The sequence below is a fragment of the Notolepis coatsorum genome, assembly GCF_963971535.1.
Source record: "Notolepis coatsorum genome assembly, chromosome: 18".
NCBI lineage: Eukaryota > Metazoa > Chordata > Actinopteri > Aulopiformes > Paralepididae > Notolepis > Notolepis coatsorum.
In genome coordinates, this window is record NC_140182.1 from 26,238,939 (window position 1) to 26,261,396 (window position 22,458).

The 22,458-nt window shown below is 44.0% G+C and overlaps 1 protein-coding gene across 2 annotated transcripts in view; it reads right to left on the minus strand.

Moving 5' to 3' along the window:
- The window catches only part of ckap5 (cytoskeleton associated protein 5), a 140,344-nt gene that overhangs the window by 4,632 nt on the left and 113,254 nt on the right, over positions 1–22,458 (minus strand). For both annotated transcript variants that reach the window (XM_084335398.1, XM_084335397.1), the window contains 8 exons: positions 12,204–12,380; positions 11,218–11,341; positions 10,574–10,753; positions 8,016–8,203; positions 7,427–7,502; positions 6,491–6,679; positions 5,085–5,222; positions 4,583–4,666 (listed from right to left, as the gene is read on the minus strand). In XM_084335398.1, coding sequence (XP_084191524.1) covers positions 4,583–4,666; positions 5,085–5,222; positions 6,491–6,679; positions 7,427–7,502; positions 8,016–8,203; positions 10,574–10,753; positions 11,218–11,341; positions 12,204–12,380 — 1,156 coding nt within the window. The remainder of the gene's footprint in view (positions 1–4,582; positions 4,667–5,084; positions 5,223–6,490; positions 6,680–7,426; positions 7,503–8,015; positions 8,204–10,573; positions 10,754–11,217; positions 11,342–12,203; positions 12,381–22,458) is intronic.

Genomic DNA, 22,458 nt, shown 5'->3' on the forward strand with positions numbered 1-22,458 from the left:
CGGGGGCAGCGTGAGCCTCCCACGCGTTACTCCTCGCCACAGAGATCGAGCTGCGCAGGTGAAAAGATGCGACTGCTGTTACCTCAAGTACCGGAGGGGACTTGTGCTATGTATGACTTAGTCCACATTGCAGCCGGCTTGTGGGAGGCAAGAAACAGCGTTCGTGACAGGGGAGGGTTGAATTGGATGATACGAAATTGGGATGAGAGAAAATATAGAAAATGGGAGAAAAAGTGGATTAAAAAAAACTCCGTTAACACATTCTGTGCCAGAAACTAGTTAACTCGTTATTGGCCGCCATGCGTTGAGCGCCAGAAACGAGTTAACTCGTTTTTGGGATCGTTATTTCGCTATATCTATTCATAATTCATAGCTGCAGCCGGTCAACACCGCCCTCTACTGCCAGGCGGAGCTATTGCATCTCATTGAAAAGTTTTAGGAGCCGATCTGAGCCGGGCAGGCGGGGTTTAAATACTCAGGCGAGCCAGTTCTATACAACAATGGCATTGAACAGTAACTCCGCCCGCCCGTCATTGTGAAACGTCGGTAGTGTGGTACAGACCTCCACAAGCATTATTTGGAATTGCGATCAGATATTTGGATTATCTCTTTGCATTACATCAGATACAAGGTAAGACGATTATATATAAATTTGATCGTTGATCTGACATTTATTTCTACCCCGATCACAGCTATCTGTGTGGACCGTGTATTGGCTGTTTACCATTGGGTAGGAGGGGGGGGGGGGGGGGGGGCGAGCGCCCCGCTACGACGGTCATTTCATGTATGGACGAGGAGACATACTAATGATAATCTAGCGTTGATTTCAGGATGATTAGATAATCAGCCGAAAAATTACAACGTGATGACTGGATTACAGTAAAATGCCTTTTTCCTGGAATGACTGAAAAACACCCAAACCATACTCTATTCAAAACGGTATAAAACTAAAATTGTACGGATGAAACAAGAATCTGTCTCGGGCATGTTGACTAGAAGCAACTCACTCAGACTCGACAGCGTTATTATACCCATAGATATAATATAAGATATATTTTAAGCACTCGCAAATGTCAGTCTAAAACTATATCCATTGAATAAAGACCTGGCGATGAATGAGGTATCAGCGCCCCCTGCTGCTGGCGGTCAATGTGTTAAACCCTGCCAATAACAATATATATAACTCTGTTAAACCCTGCCAATAACAACATATATACAGTGCATCCGGAAAGTATTCATACCCCTTCACTTTTTCCACATTTTGTTATGTTACAGCCGTATTCCAAAATGGATTAAATATTTCCCCCCCCTCAAATTCTACACACAATACCCAATAATGACAATGTGAAAAAGGTTTTTTAGATTTTTTTTGCTCATTTATAATTTTTTTTAAAGAATAAACGGATAAGTACATAAGTATTCACACCCTTTACTCAATACTTTGTTGAAGCACCTTTGGCATCAATTACAGCCTCAAGTCTTCTTGAGTATGATGCTACAAGCTTGGCACACCTATTTTTTTTGCAGTTTTTCCCATTCTTCTTTGCAGATTGTCTCAAGCTCCATCAGGTTGGATGGGAGCGTCGGTGTACAGCCATTTTCAGATCTTTCCAGAGATGTTCAATCAGGTTCAAGTCTGGCCTCTGGCTGGGACACTCAAGGACATTCACAGAGGTGTCATAAAGCCACTCCTTTATTATCCTGGCTGTGTGCTTAGGGTCGTTGTCCTGTTGGAAGGTGAACCTTCACCCCAGTCTGAGGTGCAGAGCGCTCTGGAGCAGGTTTTCATCAAGGATCTCTCTCTACATTGCTGCATTCATCTTTCCCTTTATCCTGACTAGTCTCCCAGTCGCTGCTGCTGAAAAACATCCCCACAGCATGATACTGCCACCACCATGCTTCACTGTAGGGATGGTATTGACCAGGTGATAAGCGGTGCCTGATTTCCTCCAAACATGGTGCTTGGCATTCGGGCCAAAGAGTTAAATCTTGGTTTCATCAGACCAGACAATATTATTTCTCATGGTCTGAGAGTCCTTTAGGTGCCTTTTGGCAAACTCCATGCAGGCTGTCATGTTCCTTTTACTGAGGAGTGGCTTCCGTCTGGCCACTCTACCATAAAGGCCTGATTGGTGGAGTGCTGCAGAGATGGTTGTCCTTCTGGAAGGTTCTCCCATCTCCACAGAGGAACACTGGAGCTCTGTCAGAGTGACCATCAGGTTCTTGGTCACCTCCCTGACCCAAGGCCCTTCTCCCCCGCTGGCTCAGTTTAGCCGAGCGGCCAGCTCTAGGAAGAGTCCTGGTGGTTCCAAACTTCCTCCATTTGCGAATGATGGAGACGACTGTGCTCGTTGGCACTTTCAATGCTGCAGAATAATTTTTGTACCCATCCCCAGATATGTGCCGCGATACAATCCTGTCTCGGAGGTCTACAGACCATTCCTTGGACTGCATGGCTTGGTTTGTGCTCTGACATGCACCGTCAACTGTGGGACCTTGTATAGATGGGTTGTGTGCCTTTACAAATCATGCCCAATCAATTGAATTTACCACAGATGGACTCCAATCACGTTGTAGAAACATCTCAAGGATGATCAGAGGAAACAGGATGGACCTGAGCTAAATTTTGTATGTCATAGCAAAGGGTGTGAATACTTATGTACATGTGATATTAAATCTTTAAATTTTTAATACATTTGCAAAAAATTCAAAAAATCTTTTTTTCATTTAGTCATTATGGGGTATTGTGTGTAGAAGTTTGAGGGAAAACATTTATTTAATACATTTTGGAATAAGGCTGTAACATAACAAAATGTGGAAAAAGTGAAGGGGTATGAATACTTTCCGGATGCACTGTATATATAAGTCTGTTAAACCCTGCCAATAACAACATATATATAACTCTGTTAAACCCTGCCAATAACATCATATATATATATATATATATATATATATATATATATAACTCTGTTAAACCCTGGCAATAACAAGATATATAACTCTGTTAAACCCTGCCAATAACATATATAACTGTTAAACCCTGTCAATAACAAGATATATAACTCTGTTAAACCCTGCCAATAACAAGATATATAACTCTGTTAAACCCTGTCAATAACAAGATATATATAACTGTTAAACCCCGTCAATAACAAGATATATAACTCTGTTAAACCCTGTCAATAACAAGATATATAACTGTTAAACCCTGCCAATAACAAGATATATAACTGTTAAACCCTGCCAATAACAAGATATATAACTCTGTTAAACCCTGTCAATAACAAGATATATAACTGTTAAACCCTGCCAATAACAAGATATATAACTCTGTTAAACCCTGCCAATAACAAAATATATAACTGTTAAACCCTGCCAATAACAATATATATATAACTCTGTTAAACCCTGTCAATAACAATATATATATAACTCTGTTAAACCCTGTCAATAACAAGATATATAACTGTTAAACCCTGTCAATAACAAGATATATAACTCTGTTAAACCCTGCCAATAACAAGATATAACTTTGTTAAACCCTGTCAATAACAAGATATATAACTGTTAAACAAGATATATAACTGTTAAACCCTGCCAATAACAAAAGATATAACTGTTAAACCCTGCCAATAACAATATATATATAACTGTTAAACCCTGTCAATAACAATATATATATATAACTGTTAAACCCTGTCAATAACAAGATATATAACTCTGTTAAACCCTGCCAATAACAAAAGATATAACTGTTAAACCCTGCCAATAACAATATATATATATAACTCTGTTAAACCCTGTCAATAACAATATATATATAACTGTTAAACCCTGTCAATAACAAGATATATAACTGTTAAACCCTGTCAATAACAAGATATATAACTGTTAAACAAGATATATAACTGTTAAACCCTGCCAATAACAAAAGATATAACTGTTAAACCCTGCCAATAACAATAGATATATAACTCTGTTAAACCCTGTCAATAACAAGATATAACTGTTAAACCCTGTCAATAACAATATATATATAACTCTGTTAAACCCTGCCAATAACAAAAGATATAACTGTTAAACCCTGTCAATAACAATATATATATAACTCTGTTAAACCCTGTCAATAACAAGATATAACTGTTAAACCCTGTCAATAACAAGATATATAACTCTGTTAAACCCTGCCAATAACAAGAGATATAACTCTGTTAAACCCTGCCAATAACAAGAGATATAACTGTTAAAGCAATTACAAGAAATATAAATATATATTATACTGTTCCCTCTGCAATAAGCCTGACTTGTTCAGCCCTTCCAAGCTGGAGTTGCATGCATTTAAGTGTTCTTGTTTGTTTGACCAATGGACTCTTGACTGACAACTTATTATGAATGCTTGTATAATTGACTGACAAATGATACAAGCTATCATTCATTATATCACAGCTAAAGATGGAAGTGCTGCTCAGGTCAGCATCAAGTATTCTGATCAGAGGAGTACACTACTCCAGTCTGATCAGAGGAGGACACCACTGCAGTCTGATCAGAGGAGTACACTACTCCAGTCTGCACGTCTCCTCACCTCCTTAGTGTTCTCCTTGGATCCAATCTTCTTGAAGATCTCAGACAGGATGTCGCTGACCTTGGCTTTGGACATCCGGTCCTCCTGGATGAAAACACACCAACAACATTTAACAGGGGCTACAAGTAAGGACGTCCCCTCATAGTCAACAGACCTCTCACACGTCACATCACTATGACAAGACAAGACATCTAGCGCAATGATCAATGCTCTAGCTACACTTGTACACACAGGGGCGAATTCACAAAGGGATTGCGCAGCTTTTTCTGATGCTATGCAAATAGCTCCGAAACACAGTTTGCTATTCACAAAGGAAGCACAACGGGTGAAATGCGGCGGTAACTGCGGTGCCCTCAGCATTGCGTCTCGGTGTGTCGGTGGTATTTGCGGGTATTTAAATGAGGTAATATGGGCGGAACAGTTCCACTTTCTATGCAAATGAGCTTCTAGAGAGAGTGTGTGTGTGTGTGTGTGTGTGTGTGTGTGTGTGTGTGGTCCTCACCGTGTGTAGGCCACCCTTCTCGTTGCCTCTGTCGTTCTTTATTCCACACAGGTTTCCAGAGTGTTTCACCACACGTCTCAGATGAGCCTCCAGCTCAGACTCATTACGGTTCTCTATCAACGAGAGATGGTCCAGGATCTACAGGAAGGACAAGTAGATAGGAATTAATAGACATGCGTGTGTGTGTGTGTCTGTATTGTCTAACATCGGCTCCAGTTAGCTCCAGTATATATATTAGGGCTGTCAGTTTATCGCGTTAATTATATTAATTAATTACACAGCAAATTATCGCGTTATGAAAATTAAGTAACAATTAATTAAAAAATGTTGTTTTGTTTTTAATAATATATTTTTTTTATCTCATTCATTCCATAAGAATGTAGAATACACATTTACAGATTTTTTTTTTAATATGGTCCATTTGCATGTTCTTGGTATCTGATTCTAGGGACATCTATGAATCTCAGGGAATGTATTCCCAGTGTCAGAAATACTGTGGGCTAGATCCACAAAGAATGGATTGCACGGTGCAAGTTGAACCCTTACTTACAATTCATTATGAATTGAAAATGGGGGACCCTGATGTAAACAAGACGAAAGTCTCTCTGGTCTGCATCCCCTTAACAATTGTGTGTATTGAGCCGTACTGTATTGTACCCATTCTGCAATCTGTTAATAACATTTTCATTCAATCAATCTGCGCTGTGATTGATTGAATGAAAATTTTATTTTGAGTAAATTGTAATGAACCAAATGAGAATATCAATACATTTTTTTATCTTTGACTGTGAATAACACCATGCTCAAATTGACCAGACCTGAAAAATCTAAGCAAATTAATAGATGGAAGATGATTAAACAGAAGGTTTTGTAGATACAGTACTGAATTCTGCCATCCGGACACATGCAATTTGAAATATGATTATAGAATATAGAATATCAGGCATAAAATGGTTATGCGATTAAAATGCGATTAATTAGATTAATTAATTACAAATCCTGTAATTAATTAGATAAATTTTTTTAATCGCCTGACAGCACTAATATATATATATATATCTTTCTTTTTTTTATCATTCCATTTGGGCTGTGGGGGTGCTTAATGTCTGAAGGAGTCGACTGAAGGCTTCTTGTCCTCTGCGAAAGCATGCAATTGGTCCACTGATGGATACATCTTGATATTTGTCTAGTGTGTTCATTAGACAGGTGAAATCCTCTTTCAGTGCCTATGTGCCGGTTTTCTTAGGCAGTTAGCCTCGCTGGTATGCGTGCCATTGGCGTTAGCCACGCTTCTAAGCCTCTTTGCTTTTGGAAAGAATGATCCAAATTTTTTTTTAATATTTTTTGCATTGGACTAAGAGGTTGGCAGTCGACTACGGCTCCTTTCGATCGATTAGTCGACTAACCTTGGCTCCAGTTAGCCTGCACAGTGTGTGCAGTAGCGTCTTCAGGGTCCGGTGGGGGACGTCACTGTTGAGCTGCTTGAGTTTCTCTTTGGGGAAAACCTTCATGAAGTTGTGGACATCTAGCAGGATTCGGTCCAGATGGATACTGTTAATGTTATCTGGTAGGAACCTGATCATCCTCCATAGACACTGGGGAGAGAGAGAGAGAGGGAGAGGGAGAGAGAGATGAATAGTGAGAGAGAACGAGAGATAGGGAGAGAGATAGAGATGGATTGAGAGAGAGAAATAGGGTTAGAGTTGGAGAGGTGGAGGGAGAGAGATAAGAGATGGAGATATATATGCAGAGCGAGATAAGAGATAGTTGGAGGTAGAACGATGGAGAGAAACAGGGATGAGGGAGAAGAAAAATAAATGGAGGTATAGATATATGGAACGGAGACAGTGTTAGACTCGGATGTCTGTAAGCCCAGTTACCTTGATACAGCTATGATGTCACTGTTTAGTGTAGTGTGATTAGTGTAGTCTGATTAGTGTAGTCTGATTAGTGAAGTCTGTTTAGTGAAGTTTGATTAGTGAAGTCTGATTAGTGAAGTCTGATTAGTGTAGTCCGTTTAGTGTAGTCTGATTAGTGTAGTCTGATTAGTGAAGTCTGTTTAGTGTAGTCTGATTAGTGAATATGAATATATCTATGTTGAACGATATTTTAATATATGAAGTACTGGCACTGACAGTTCACCTGAAACTCACTCCTCTTACCTGGAGTGCCATCTATCCATCCAGACAGTTTCAGTGTGATTTGCAGAGTTTTGGAGATATCTGCTGTTTTATTTTTGTTTGGGGTGAACTGCCCCTTTAAGGCAACTAAGAAACAGTGTGTTGCCTGTGAAACCCATGGGTATGATAAGCCACATGTGCTGATTGGTTGATTGTAATTACCTTCATAACGAGGTCTGAGAGCACGGGAGAACCGGCTGTGGTGATTAAACTGTCCTGAAGCAATACCAGCAGAGCACTGCAGAGAGAGAGAGAGAGAGAGAGAGAGAGAGAGAGAGAGAGATGTTGGTTGGTTTATTACAAACATTATTAACATGGCTATGATTCAGAATGCTTGGACATGTTGAAATTATTTTCATATGAAAGTCCATTATAAGTGTGCAACCAAACCGTTTGAAAATCGGTTGAACATTTAGCAAGCTATGGTTATTTCAATAGTACATGCACCATAGACATTCATTCATGTTATGAGTGGGCGTGCTGCCTCAGTATGTTGGTCTGGTACTCTATACTCTAGTACTCTGTACTAACCTCAGTATGTTGGTCTGGTACTCTATACTCTAGTACTCTATACTAACCTCAGTATGTTGGTCTAGTACTCTATACTCTAGTACTCTATACTAACCTCAGTATGTTGGTCTGGTACTCTATACTCTAGTACTCTATACTAACCTCAGTATGTTGGTCTAGTACTCTATACTCTAGTACTCTATACTAACCTCAGTATGTTGGTCTAGTACTCTATACTAACCTCAGTATGTTGGTCTGGTCAGAGGCCTCCAGGATTCGGACCACCAGTAGGTTGACTGATCTGATGAGCTGCTGTCCGTCCTCGATGTCCTCCACCCGGCCGTCCAGCATCAGAGTGATCAGGCCGTGCATCAGGTCCTTCAGCACCCCTATAGAGGCCTCTTTGGCCAAGGACTCCATGGAGAACAACTAGAGAGAGAGGGAGAGAGAGGAGGAAGGAGAGAAGTGGAGAGAGAGAGAGAGGAGGGAGAGAAAGAGAGAGAGAGAGGGGGAGGGAGAGAGAGAGAGGGGAGAGAGAGAGGGGAGGGAGAGAGAGAGGGGAGAGAGGTGGAGAGAGAGGAGGGAGAGAAAGAGAGAGAGAGGGGGAGGGAGAGAGAGAGAGAGGGAGGAGGAACGAGAGAGATAGAGGAGGAAGGAGAGAGAGAAAGAGAGGGAGAGAGGGAGAGGGAGAGAGAGAGAGAGGGGGGAGAGAGGGAAAGAGGGGAGGTAGGAGAGAGAGAGAGAGGGGGGAGAAGGAGAGGGAGAGATGGAGAAGGAAGGAGAGAGACGGAGAGAAAGAGAGGTGGAGGGAGAGGAGGAAGAGAGGGAGAGAGGAGGAAGAGAGAGATGGGGAGGGAGAGGAGGGAGGAGAGAGAGAGAAAGAGAGAGAGGAAGGAGAGAGGAGGAAGGATATAGGAGTAAGGAGAAGAGGGAGGGAGAGAGAGAGAGGAGGAAAGATAAGATGGAGAGAGGTGGAAGGAGGGAGAGAGAGAGAAAGAGAGAGGAAGGAGAGTTAGTTTATTTACTAGTTAGTTTAGTTAGATATACAGCTGCTGAGTCTCACGCCCAGGGCACACAGAACGCGAATGAACACGGACGGACGGCTGCTGCTTCACTTCCGCTCCCATGTTAACGGACGCTACTGTGCACACTGGCCGCAAGCGGGCGCGCAAGCTATCTTTTCCACTTTGGTTGGATTCGAGGCGGCGCGGGAGGCGTATCTGGTTGCCTGTCTGTCTGTTTGTTTGTCTATCTGTCTATATATCTGGTTGCCTGTCTGTCTCTTTGTTTGTCTATCTGTCTACACATCGTCGCGGGCAAGACCAGCCGCATTTCATTGTATACCTGTATGCCGTGACAATTAAAACTCTTGACTTGACTTGACTTGATATCTGGTTGCCTGTCTGTCTGTCTGTTTGTTCAGTTTTATAGTGGCATAGGAATCCGTCTGAAGAACTATACTATATTGCATAATAATAATAATAATAATAATAACGTTTTATTTACACGTTTTATTTGTTTCCCCGACAGCTAATTATGGTAATTATTATTATTATTATTACTATCATGAAGCCAACTGGCCCCTGCAAATGTCTTAACCCAACCCCCTCTAATGTACAGTAAATGACCAAGTATGGTTGTCAATATTCCAATGTACAGTTTTGCTTGTACAGTTGTGCAGTGTCCCCCCCCCCCCCACCCCACCCTTCCTACTACTACTAGAGAGCGAGAGAGAGGGAGAGAGAGAGAGAGAGAGCGAGTGCTGCTGCTGGTTCTATGGAGGGCTCCGTGCTGCAGCGTGCTCTGAAGTCGGACTCTGTGTGTCTGGCCAGGCGCACGATCCCGCTAGGAACCCGCACGTGAAATTCGTGCGCGTTGTATGTGCCCGGGCCGTGAAGGTAGTTTATTTACTATAGTTAGTTTATTTACTATAGTTAGTTTATTTAGATATACAGCTACTGAGTCTGAAGTTAGTTTATTTACTAGTTAGTTGAATTAGATATACAGCTGCTGATTCTGAAGGTAGTTTATTTACTATAGTTAGTTTATTTACTATAGTTAGTTTAATTAGATATACAGCTACTGAGTCTGAAGTTAGTTTATTTACTAGTTAGTTTAGTTAGATATACAGCTACTGAGTCTGAAGTTAGCAGGCTAGATTGCAGCAAGATAGCTTTCTACTGAACGCACAGAGAGTCAATTGGTATCTCATCTTCTCAATAGGGGATATCTGCAGAGCCGCAAGCCCAACGTCTGGGCGGGGCTTCGTGGCTTGGACTAGGTTTGAGGCGGGACTTCGTGGCTTGGACTAGGTTTGACTGTGCTTGGGCGGGGCTTCGTGGCTTGTACTAGGTTTGAGACGGGACTTCGTGGCTTGGACTAGGTTTGACTGTGCGTGGGCGGGGCTTCGTGGCTTGTACTCGGTTTGACTGTGCAGTAGTCAGTTTGTGCTGTTTATTTTTACAAGCAGTGAAGACTCGACAGCATTTGCATTTCTGTGTTCCGTGTTGCAGGTTAGGGTTAAGGTTAGGGTTAGGGTTAAGGTTAGGGTTAGGGTTAAAAATAAACAGCACAAACTGACTACTTCCGGGTTTTACAGGAAACAAAACAAGGTACAAGCCACGAAGCCCCGCCCACGCACAGTCAAACCTAGTCCAAACAAGCCACGAAGACCCGCCTCAAACCTAGTCCAAGCCACGAAGCCCCGCCCAGACGTTGGGCTTGCGGCTCTGCAGATATACCCTACTCCATCTTCTTGTCTGGCTGAGAAGACAGAGATGTCTGAACGGCGTGACTCACAGACAGCATGTTGCCGATGATACAGGAGTAGAGTTTGAAGATGTCCTTCTTGTCCAGCCGGTCGTCGGCCATGTGTGTGTTGTAGATGAGCCTCAGCTGCATGAAGGTGGCGATGAGGAACTGGTCAATGTGACCCGACATGGCCTCCGCCTTGTCCTCCTGACGGAGAACTTCATCAATCTGTAGGCACAAAGACAGAGGGGTTAGAAGACTACAAACATGGCTGACAGGAAAGGATGTGGTCAATAATAATAATAAATTTTATTTGGTGGCGCCTTTCAGGACACCCAAGGTCACCTTACAGATCATAGACCTTTTTCTTTTAATAAAAAACACAAGGCAGTTAAAAGTCAAGGTTAACAATAAAACAAGCAACAGGAAGTATAAAAACAGTTAAGTTACTTCCTGTTGCTTGTTTTATTGTTAACCTTGACTATTAACTGCCTTGTGTTTTTTATAAAAAAAATTATCTATGATCTGTAAGGTGACCTTGGGTATCCTGAAAGGCGCCACCAAATAAAAGGTATTATTATTATTGACCACATCCTTTCCTGTCAGCCATTACAGAGGTTACAGTGAATATGCTAGTTTGAACAGATGGGTTTTCAGTTGAGATTTCAATGTGGCCTGTGTGTGTGTAGTACCTGTGCCAGGGCCTGTATGCTTGTGGTGATGTCTCCACTCGCCAGCTGGGAGATGACAAAGTTGATGGTGGAGGCCGTGCTGTTGTGGAGCTCCTCGAAGTGAAGAGGAGACACTGAGCGCATCCTGAACACAGAGGGGAGGATATTAAAGAGAGGAGACACTGAGCGCATCCTGAACACAGAGGAGGATATTAAAGAGAGGAGGAGACACTGAGCGCATCCTGAACACAGAGGAGGATATTAAAGAGCGGAGGAGACACTGAGCGCATCCTGAACACAGAGGGGAGGATATTAAAGAGAGGAGGAGACACTGAGCGCATCCTGAACACAGAGGATATTAAAGAGCGGAGGAGACACTGAGCGCATCCTGAACACAGAGGAGGATATTAAAGAGAGGAGACACTGAGCGCATCCTGAACACAGAGGAGGATATTAAAGAGAGGAGGAGACACTGAGCGCATCCTGAACACAGAGGAGGATATTAAAGAGAGGAGACACTGAGCGCATCCTGAACACAGAGGAGGATATTAAAGAGAGGAGGAGACACTGAGCGCATCCTGAACACAGAGAGGAGGATATTAAAGACACTCTGAAATACAACAGTAATCACTCACATTAGTCATAGTTTATATGTTGGTATATCTGTGTGTATGTTGTTAGACAGCAGGGTTTATATGTTGTTATACAGCAGGGTTTATATGTTGTTATACAGCAGAGTTTATATGTTGTTATACAGGGTTTATATTAGGGGTGGGCGATATGACGATATTAAATAAATATCGGGTACAGTTCATTAACGATACACTTTTTAAACGTATCGTGGACATTGTGATGTTTTGCACAAACCCTCACATCAGTTTCTAAAGCTGCCACGTCAGTTCTACTGACTCAGGGTCAGTTTGTTTGTACCGACCTGGGCTTTGGTATCATGATGGGCTCCACCAGCTCCTCTAGTTTGTACTGACTCAGGGTCAGTTTGTACCGACCTGGGCTCTGGTATCATGATGGGCTCCAGCAGCTCCTCCAGCTTGTGTTGGACCAGGTCTGGCAGCTCACTGACTCGGCTCTGGTCCGTCTCGATCATGTCCAGGTCCAACTGGAACTCCTTGGGGATGGACGGGTGGTGGGACGACTCGCTGTGGTGGGCGTTCTGACGAGCTTGACTGGAGATAGGGGAGGGGGGGGGGGGGGGGGGGGGTGAGGGGAGGTGGGGAGAAAAGAGGAGGAGAAAGGGAGGTGAGGGAGAAAAGAGGAGGGAAAGGGAGGTGAGGGAGAAAAGAGGAGGAGAAAGGGAGGTGAGGGATGGGAAGGTAAGATGAGAGAAAGTGGAAAAGAGGAGCAGATGAGGAGGGTGAGAGAAGAGAGCAGGGAGGGAGAGAGAGGAGGAAGATGGAGAGGAGAGAGCAGGGAAGGATAGATAGGGAAAAGAGAAGCAGATGAGGAGGGTGAGAGAAGAAAAAGAGAGCATGTTTAGAAGAGTGTATCCTAGATCAGTGTCCGTCAGCTCCAGTCCTTAACCAGCAGATGCTTTCAATCTCTAAAACCTTCCCAGCATTCCTCACTCCCCTCAAGCATCAACATCAGAAGATATTTGAAGCAGTATCTCACTTTTACACCAGTTATCCACACGTATCCCTATTTGAGGGCAACATAGCCGGTCCATGCTGCCCCTAAATGTCGGCCTAGATTCGTCATCACCCTAGGCCAGGGGTCAGCAACCTGTACTATCAAAAGAGCCACTTTTCCCCCCTCCCACAAAATAAAATGCTCAGGGAGCCGCACAACCTATTTACCCTTAAAATGAAGATAACAGTGTATAACGTTTTATATATACCCAAGCATACCCCACATTTAGCATAAAACGCCTGACAATTGCATACCCAAAGTAATTTGCGATTTATTATACGTTATACTTATAACACACAGTTTGCATGGCATTATAAAGCAACAAAAAGAAAAATGGTGACTTTTTATTGCTGTTTTTACCTGTTATAACAAAGGAAAACCTCAAACTCTTATGAAGAGGAGAAAAAAAGACTGGCTGTGTAGACCTATTTTTAAATAAAACACAGAAGAGGAAACAAAACACTGGTGTCTGTAGACCGACTTTGAAATAAAACCCTGAACTATTCAGGTATATTTGAGTCCTTCCCTTATTTGTGGAACATTTATAAAATAAAAAGTAGTCCACTTTGAAAAAAGACCACCATGTGTAGACCTACTTTGAAATAAAACAGAAAAGGAGAAAAAACACTGGCATCTGTAGACCTACTTTGAAATAAAACCCTGAACTATGCAGCTCTATTTGAGTCCTTCCCTTATTTGTGGAAAATCTATCAAATAAAAATTAAATTTTTCGTTGTTCGCAAATTTCGCACCACATATCAGGCATACAGGTAACTGCATCGTTAGTCGTGAAAGCAAATTAATCTGTCCACGCTTAATTAAACCCTCTATTTTCCTCAGACTTTCCTTTTTTTGGATTTATCCATGGTTAGCTTACTGGGGGGTCGGAAACTCAAGATTAGCCACTTGCAGACGGCAGGGAGAGGCGCGGGGTGTGACGTACTGTATATTTTAGTTGATGAAATATTTTTGTTGACTAAATATTTCAGTTGATGAAATATTTTTTTTCATTTCAGTGTCACAGTATGACATCGATCTCAATTTTTTTTCTTTTTTTTTTTCTTTTTTAATAAAATAAAATAAATATATATATTTTCTTTTTTGGGCCAGGGAGCCGCAGCTGATTGGCTAAAGAGCCGCAGGTTGCTGACCCCTGCCCTAGGCCATGCAAAATGTATTGTTTGGTTCCGGTTGCCGACCGACCCTGCCGATTTAGGTGCGACCCAAATTTATTTTATGAATAAAAAAGAAAAAAGGATTAAACATTTTTGTATTTTTTTATTTATACAATAAAGTTTAGTTAAATCTTAGTAAAAAAGTGCAGTCCATGTCAATAATGAGAATATATAAAAAGAAAATATTTCACAATATTTGCACAGCTCTCTGACGTCAGGATATTTAGTGAGTAGTATTTAGGGGTGGCATTTTTAATACTACTACCTTTGTACATTGTACTTTTGTAGTACAGTGTCTTTGTAATTTAACCTTTAGTATTATGGATATTAAACATGCTGGCAGAGTACATGCATCCATGTTGTCGTGAAAAATGTAATTAAATAAAAGAATTCCCTATCCATAGTCGCTGTGAAAAAAAAATATATAAAATAAAATAAATTCCCTACCTACCCATGGCCTTAACTGACAACCAACAGGAACCAAACTATTTATTTTGTTAGGCCCTACATGCCGGACTGGACGGTGGCAAAGCAACAGAGTTAGAATGTTCATCCTCCTTTCATACTCAGGACTGGAGCTGAAAAACACTGATCTAAACCAACATAGAATCGCATGGCAAGTCGTTTTTTATTTAAATTTTTTTTTTGTGCCATTTTGTATCCCTGATAGAAAACACCCCGGCAGTGACATCACTGTGAGGGACACAAAATAGCCACAGAAGGGAAGCTGCGACATAAAGAGGAAGCGAGGGACCGGAGTGGTGTTCAGCCACACCGGGATCTGGTCCTGTGTCTCACGACGCCATGCAATCTAACCACAACGGACTGACGGGGACAAGCAGTTTCGGTGGAACACACTAGCGACATGTAGGATCCAGGTGGTAAGGTGGTATACATGGAACATACTACACAGCCCAGGTGACACACTGATGACATGTACGATCCAGGTGGTAAGGTGGTATACTTGGAACATACTACACAGCCCAGGTGACACACTGATGACATGTACAGCGTTGGTAGTAGTGGTGATTAGGACACACATCACATAGAAAGTTTCTGTGGTACAAGTGAGTGAAGCACAGCCAACAAATAAAGCCTAGGTGACATGGCGACAGTGGCCCAGGAGGCAGAGCGGCCGTCTGGTAATCGGAAAGGTTCCCGGTTAGATTCCCGCTCCTCCCGGGCAGCGTCCTTGAGCAAGACACTTAACCCCTAATTGCTCCCGATGAGCAGGTCGGCACCTTGCATGGTTGCCTCTGCCGTCGGTGTGTGAAATGGGTAAAATGTGAGGAACAAATTGTAAAGCGCTTTTGATAAAAAAAAGATATATAAAAGCACCATTTACCATATATTTACATGATTAGAACAGGCATGGCCTATGAAGACTTAGGTGGTGTATTTGATTGGAACACACCCAAAATATGGCAGAACAATAGCCAGTTAGCCAGCACCAGCCAGGTACCAACGCTAGCTCACAGAACGATAGCCAGTTAGCCAGCACCAGCCAGGTACCAACGCTAGCTCACAGAACGATAGCCAGTTAGCCAGCACCAGCCAGGTACCAACACTAGCTCACAGAACGATAGCCACGTAACCCTCTGCTGGCGCGTGCTGTGCACTACAATCAACTCCGTGTCAGTGTAATAGCAGTCTGTGACGTCACGGTATTGAGAATCATACCGGCGGGATTTCGAAATATCCTGGTATACCGTAACACCGCCCAAGCCTATGGTACATGGTGAACTATTACCACAAACAGAGCGACAGTGAGCATAATGTTGGCTCCTTCACATGTCTGTTGGCTCTGACAAGGTCAGTATCCTCCAGAGACAAGGTTGTCATATTCTACAGGAGTGAGGTTGACAGCCTGGCACAATGAACACAGTAAACAACCTCTCTCTCAACGTTGACAAGACCGAGGAGCTGGTTGTGGTCTACAGGAGAGCGGGAGAAAGTCTGGACCCCTTCGACATCAGCAGGTCTGCTGTGGAGAGAGTCAGCAGCTTCTAGTTCCTCTGTGTTCACATCAACATCAACAGGTCTGCTGTGGAGAGAGTCAGCAGCTTCTAGTTCCTGTGTTCACATACACAGGTCTGCTGTGGAGAGAGTCAGCAGCCTCTAGTTCCTCTGTGTTCACATCAACATCAACAGGTCTGCTGTGGAGAGAGTCAGCAGCTTCTAGTTCCTCTGTGTTCACATCAACAGGTCTGCTGTGGAGAGAGTCAGCAGCTTCTAGTTCCTCTGTGTTCACATCAACATCAACAGGTCTGCTGTGGAGAGAGTCAGCAGCCTCTAGTTCCTCTGTGTTCACATCAACAGGTCTGCTGTGGAGAGAGTCAGCAGCCTCTAGTTCCTCTGTGTTCACATCAACATCAACAGGTCTGCTATGGAGAGAGTCAGCAGCCTCTAGTTCCTCTGTGTTCACATCAACATCAACATGTCTGCTGTGGAGAGAGTCAGCAGCCTCTAGTTCCTCTGTGTTCACATCAACATCAACAGGTCTGCTGTGGAGAGAGTCAGCAGCCTCTAGTTCCTCTGTGTTCACATCAACATCAACAGGTCTGCTGTGGAGTCAGCAGCCTCTAGTTCCTCTGTGTTCACATCAACAGGTTTGCTGTGGAGAGAGACCGCAGCCTCTAGTTCCTCTGTGTTCACATCAACAGGTCTGCTGTGGAGAGAGTCAGCAGCTTCTAGTTCCTCTGTGTTCACATCAACAGGTCTGCTGTGGAGAGAGTCAGCAGCTTCTAGTTCCTCTGTGTTCACATCAACAGGTCTGCTGTGGAGAGAATCAGCAGCTTCTAGTTCCTCTGTGTTCACATCAACAGGTCTGCTGTGGAGAGAGTCAGCAGCCTCTAGTTCCTCTGTGTTCACATCACTGAGGACCTCACCTGGGATGTTCACACCAGACATCACTGAGGACCTCACCTGGGACGAGCTCACCAGACATCACTGAGGACCTCACCTGGGAGGAGCTCACCAGACATCACCGAGGACCTCACCTGGGAGGAGCTCACCAGACATCACTGAGGACCTCACCTGGGATGAGCACACCAGACATCACTGAGGACCTCACCTGGGACGAGCACACCAGACATCACAGAGGACCTCACCTGGGACGATCACACCAGACATCACTGAGGACCTCACCTGGGACGTGCTCACCGGCCAGGTGGTGAAGAAAACCCAACAACGCCTCTTTCACCTCAGGTGGTGAAGAAAGAACTAGGGCTCTCACGGTATGACATTTTTCCACGCGGTTGTGTGTGGCTAATCACCGCGGGATGCGGTGGTACCGCACTTCTATTAAAAAAAATTTAATTTTCACTTTATTTAAATTTTTTATATATACCTGTATATATCTTTTTTATTATTAACACATTGATTGCCACGCAGTATGCCCATCATTATACCCAGTCTGCCACCGCTGTAAGCCTATGGAGATGTTTACCTTCTTTGCAGGGCTATAACTTTTTAAATATTATATCTATATCTGCATTACTATGGCCCATTCAACATCGATTATCTATCGTTCCGGATGTGGGAACGTTATATTTTTTCATTCATACATTGTTGTGTTAATACCGTCGAGAATATAAGTATGTTTTTAAGCTTATCTGCTGTAATTCCAAAAACGCTAGTTATAGGCCCTGACGCATATGATAGATTATTGATTGGCGTTTCTTTCCTATACACACTATATTAAAAAATGTACATGTATATGATTGGTATACATTATGCTTCATCATGCGTGAAGGAAAGGGGGGGGGGGGGGGGTCGTTTATAATTCCTTGATCGTCAGTAACGGCTTTATTTAGTATGGGTTGATATATTGATCAGACTGATTGCAAGCAAAGGAATGGACAATCGGGCTGAAAATAACGTTAGTGTCCTCTTACCGTTCGCCGATGAGACTGGAGGAAAGATATCCCAATTATTTGACGTCCATCTCCTAGATCCATTTCCGGTTTGTATGGCGCAATAAACGCCGAAATCATATAGATTATTGCATTTCGAAAGCGATCCAAATGCACTCTAGTGTGTATATTGATCCACGCCACAATATATCTCTGGCGGAGGAATTTCCTCGATGCACCGATAGCCACTTCCGGTTTGGCGTGAGTGTAACTCGCCCGACCATCCACCAGGCGGCAGTATTGAGGCGTTGCAATCTCAGACAGAGTGCCGCTGCAGTCCGGAGGGAGGCTGGATGAATTATGAATGCCATGGCGAAAAAATTTAATATTGATCCCAAAAACGATTTACGCCGTTGTTGGCGTTCAACGCATGGTGGGCACAATGTGTTAAGACATGCAAGTTTACCCGCATTCGTGATTAGACAACAATTCTAAGGTCGTAGGAGTCCCGAAACTATTTTAAACATGTTTGATAATCTATCCATTTGTCCCTCAACGTTCTGAAATGTGATAACAGTAGATTTGCCTGCTCCTTTAAGAGTGATGCGTTGTGGGATATATACTGTAGGTCTGGTCTACGCAAGCAGCCAATAGTCAGTCACACATCCCTTCTCCAACTTAAAACTAAGGTTATTTGAGTGAACATTTAACGTTATTATAACACTATATCACAACTCGTGTCATTGTTCATCATTGGGGGAAACTAACCAATAGCTAACGTTATAGATAGGCTAGCTAGCATATAGCGAACGTTATAAATTGAAAACAAAGCTAACGTTAATATCCAGTTGACATTACAGATCATAATATCTATGATAACGTTAACAAAGTGAGAGTAGGTGTTAGGGAAACGTTGATGTAGTCAGAGTGTAGCGGAGGCAGCACTTGATTTGCGTGTAACGTTAGCATAACATTGAGCAAGCTACATGATCAGCCCTTCGGCCCAGGAGTGTTAGGACTCAGAGAACACTCCCCTGTACTCTACTGTGGTTCAGATTAATACAGGAAAAGGTATACATTGGGGGCTCGAGTCCAGGATATGAAAATAAATCCTGATTTCATCTGTGAGTTGTAAACTGTATGGAAACGTGAAGTTAGCTCATGCTACTGGAAAACTGACGCCTCGTCATTAAATTAAGTAAAAAATGATGCCGCCCTCGTGGTACGGCCGACCCGGGTTCGATTCCCGGACCCGTCGTTATTTGCCGAATGTCTTCCCCCCACTCTGTCTCCCGTTCCTCCTCTCGCTCTCTCTACTGGACTGCCCAGTAGTAAAAAGCGATAAACGCTAAAAAATAAATCTTATCTCGCGGTTGTCTGTTCCCCAACCGCGGGTGACTTGACACACCGCGGGATTGCGGTGATGCGGTTATCGCGACAGCCCTAGAAAGGCTCAGGTGGTGAAGAAAGAACAACACCTCTTTCACCTCAGGTGGTGAAGAGATTCAGCATGGGGCCCCAGATCCTACAGGTTGAGCAGAGACACAACGAGAGCCTCCTGACTGGATGCATCACCGCCTGGTACGGGAACTGCTCTGAGGTTGTGAGCTCCACTCACGGACGGTGAGTCAGCAAAGCCTGCAGGATTATCAGGGACCTCAGCCACAAACTGTTTCAGCTGTTGGTACAGCAGCCTCAAGCCCCGGACCAGCAGACTCCAGACCAGCAGCCTCAAGGCTCGGACCAGTAGACTCCAGACCAGCAGCCTCAAGCCCCGGACCAGCAGACTCCAGACCAGCAGCCTCAAGGCTCGGACCAGTAGACTCCAGACCAGCAGTCTCAAGGCCCGGACCAGCAGACTCCAGACCAGCAGCCTCAAGACTCGGACCAGTAGACTCCAGACCAGCAGCCTCAAGGCTCGGACCAGCAGACCAGCAGTCTCAAGCCCCGGACCAGCAGACTCCAGGACAGCAGCCTCAAGGCTCGGACCAGAGACTCCAGACCAGCAGCCTCAAGGCCCGGACCAGCAGACTCCAGACCAGCAGCCTCAAGGCTCGGACCAGTAGACTCCAGGACAGCAGCCTCAAGGCCCGGACCAGCAGACTCCAGACCAGCAGCCTCAAGCCCCGGACCAGCAGACTCCAGACCAGCAGCCTCAAGGCCCGGACCAGCAGACTCCAGACCAGCAGCCTCAAGGCCCGGACCAGCAGACTCCAGACCAGCAGCCTCAAGGCCCAGGACCAGCAGACTCCATAATTTTTTTTCAGAAACAACACTAGCAGCTACCAGCCTGTGAGGGAAATACGGCCTATTATTACCTTTTATCCTGCCAGTAGCCCCCCCCCTCCCGCTGCTATGACGCCTGCATTTTCCCATGGGAATTAATAAAAGAACACTTGACTTAGGATACTGCAGATATTGAATGACGGCGGTGAAGAGAGTACACTTCCCATCCTACCGCGTGATATAAGTACCTCATGAAGTAAAACAACCTGATGGAAGTACACTTTCCATCCTAGGGCTGGGCGATATGGCCAAAAACGTTATCACGATAACGATATGATCATGTTATCATATTACTCGATAGTTATTTTTTTAACAACTAATAGTTTATTTTGCAGAAATTCTTTGTTGTTGTGTTCATCTTTAGTGTTACAGCCCCTCACACGAAAGTAAACAGGCTTCTCTGCTGGCTGTGGCTCCAGGGGAGTTGAATAGTTCTGGCTCTGCTAGTTTCTTTTGGCGCTTTTTTGGTGGACAAACCACCGCACATGTGCACCGTGACTCGCGACTGGAGACTAACTCTGCTAGCACACATAGCCTACTGTGTAGAGACAGTTTCAAACTGTATTTTAAATTAGAAAGCAAACTAAATAAAAGGACAAGAGAAAAAGAAATGTCAATTATAAAAAAATATATATATTTTTTTTATTATCGATCGATATCGATTATTAAAATATATCACAATAATTATCGTTATAGTTTTATCGCCCAGCCCTATTCCATCCTACCACATGATACAAGTACCTTGTGATGTAAAACAATAAAAACTAAAGATTCAAATTGCCTGCTATCTCTTTGCATTCAACTGGAGCGTTAGTGATGAGTATTAGATGGCATCAAACAGACAGCGCGAGGAGGAGGAAGAGGAAGGGGAGGAAGAGGAGGAGGTACTCACATCCTATATGTGCGATACATTATTCTGATCCAGAAAGGAAGGCAGGCAGAGAAAAGAGGGAATCACACAGGAGAGAGATGGAGGGTTAAGAGACGAGACAAACAAGACAAACAATCAGAAAAACAGACAGACAAGTGAGCCAGTCAGTCAGAATGCCAGCCAGCCAGTCAGAATGACAGCCAGCCAGCCAACCAGCCAGTCAGTTAGTCAGAATGACAGCCAGTGAGCTAATCAGCCAGTCAGCTAACAAGCCAGTCAGTCAGAATGACAGCCAGTTAGCTAACCAGCCAGCCAGTTAGCTAACCAGCCAGTCAGTCAGAATGACAGCCAGCTAGCCAGTTAGCTAACCAGCCAGTCAGAATGACAGCCAGTCAGTCAGCCAACCAACCAGCCAGTCAGTCAGCCAGTTAGCTAACCAGCCAGTCAGTCAGAATGACAGCCAGCCAGTCAGCCAACCAACCAGCCAGTCAGTCAGAATGACAGCTAGCTAGCCAAACAGCCAGTCAGTCAGAATGACAGCTAGCTAGCCAAGCAGCCAGTCAGTCAGAATGACAGCTAGCTAGCCAAACAGCCAGTCAGTGAGAATGACAGCTAGCTAGCCAAACAGCCAGTCAGTCAGAATGACAGTCAGCCAGCCAACCTGCCAACCAACCAACCAACCAGTCAGCCAGCCAACCAGTCAGTCAGAATGACAGCCAGCCAGCAAACCAGCCAATCAGTCAGTCAGAATGACAGTCAGCCAGTCAGCCAGCCAGCCAGCCAGCCAACCAACCAACCAACCAACCAACCAACCAACCAGCCAGCCAACCAGTCAGTCAGTCAGTCAGTCAGTCAGAATGACAACCAGCCAAAAAGACCAGCCAGGAAGAGAGCAGCCAGCCAGCCATTAAGAAAATACCAGCCAGGAAGAGATAGACCAGCCAGCCAGCCATTAAGAAGAGACCAGAATAAAGATAGTCAGGCAGTTAGAAAGACATACAGACAAAGGGGTCGGTTTCACAGATGCCATTTCTTCCCTATTTGTGTTTCAAGGATTTGAAAGAGAATCATTCAGTGACGTCACCTTTTAATCTGCGTCTGTGAAAGCCACAGAACGTGCGACGCTTCAGTGAGTTCAGGAGAGAAGAAGAGTTCCTACACATGCGGATGGGTCTGAACCTCACTGCCGCCCACTCGCAGTTCATTCACAGCTGCTGCAAGTCTGCTTTTTCGCTTGTGTGCCATTTTACACCCTCGGGTCCAACTGGACCCAAAAGCTCAGCGGGACGGGCGTAAAATGGCTGCTGCAAAAAAATGGCTGCAGGGAGGAGGGGGCATTTTGACAGCCAAGTGAAAGCAAAGGCTGGCAAAGTCAGGAGGTTGATAGAATGACAGGAATGCTCACATATAGTAGTCGTTTGGAGGTCGT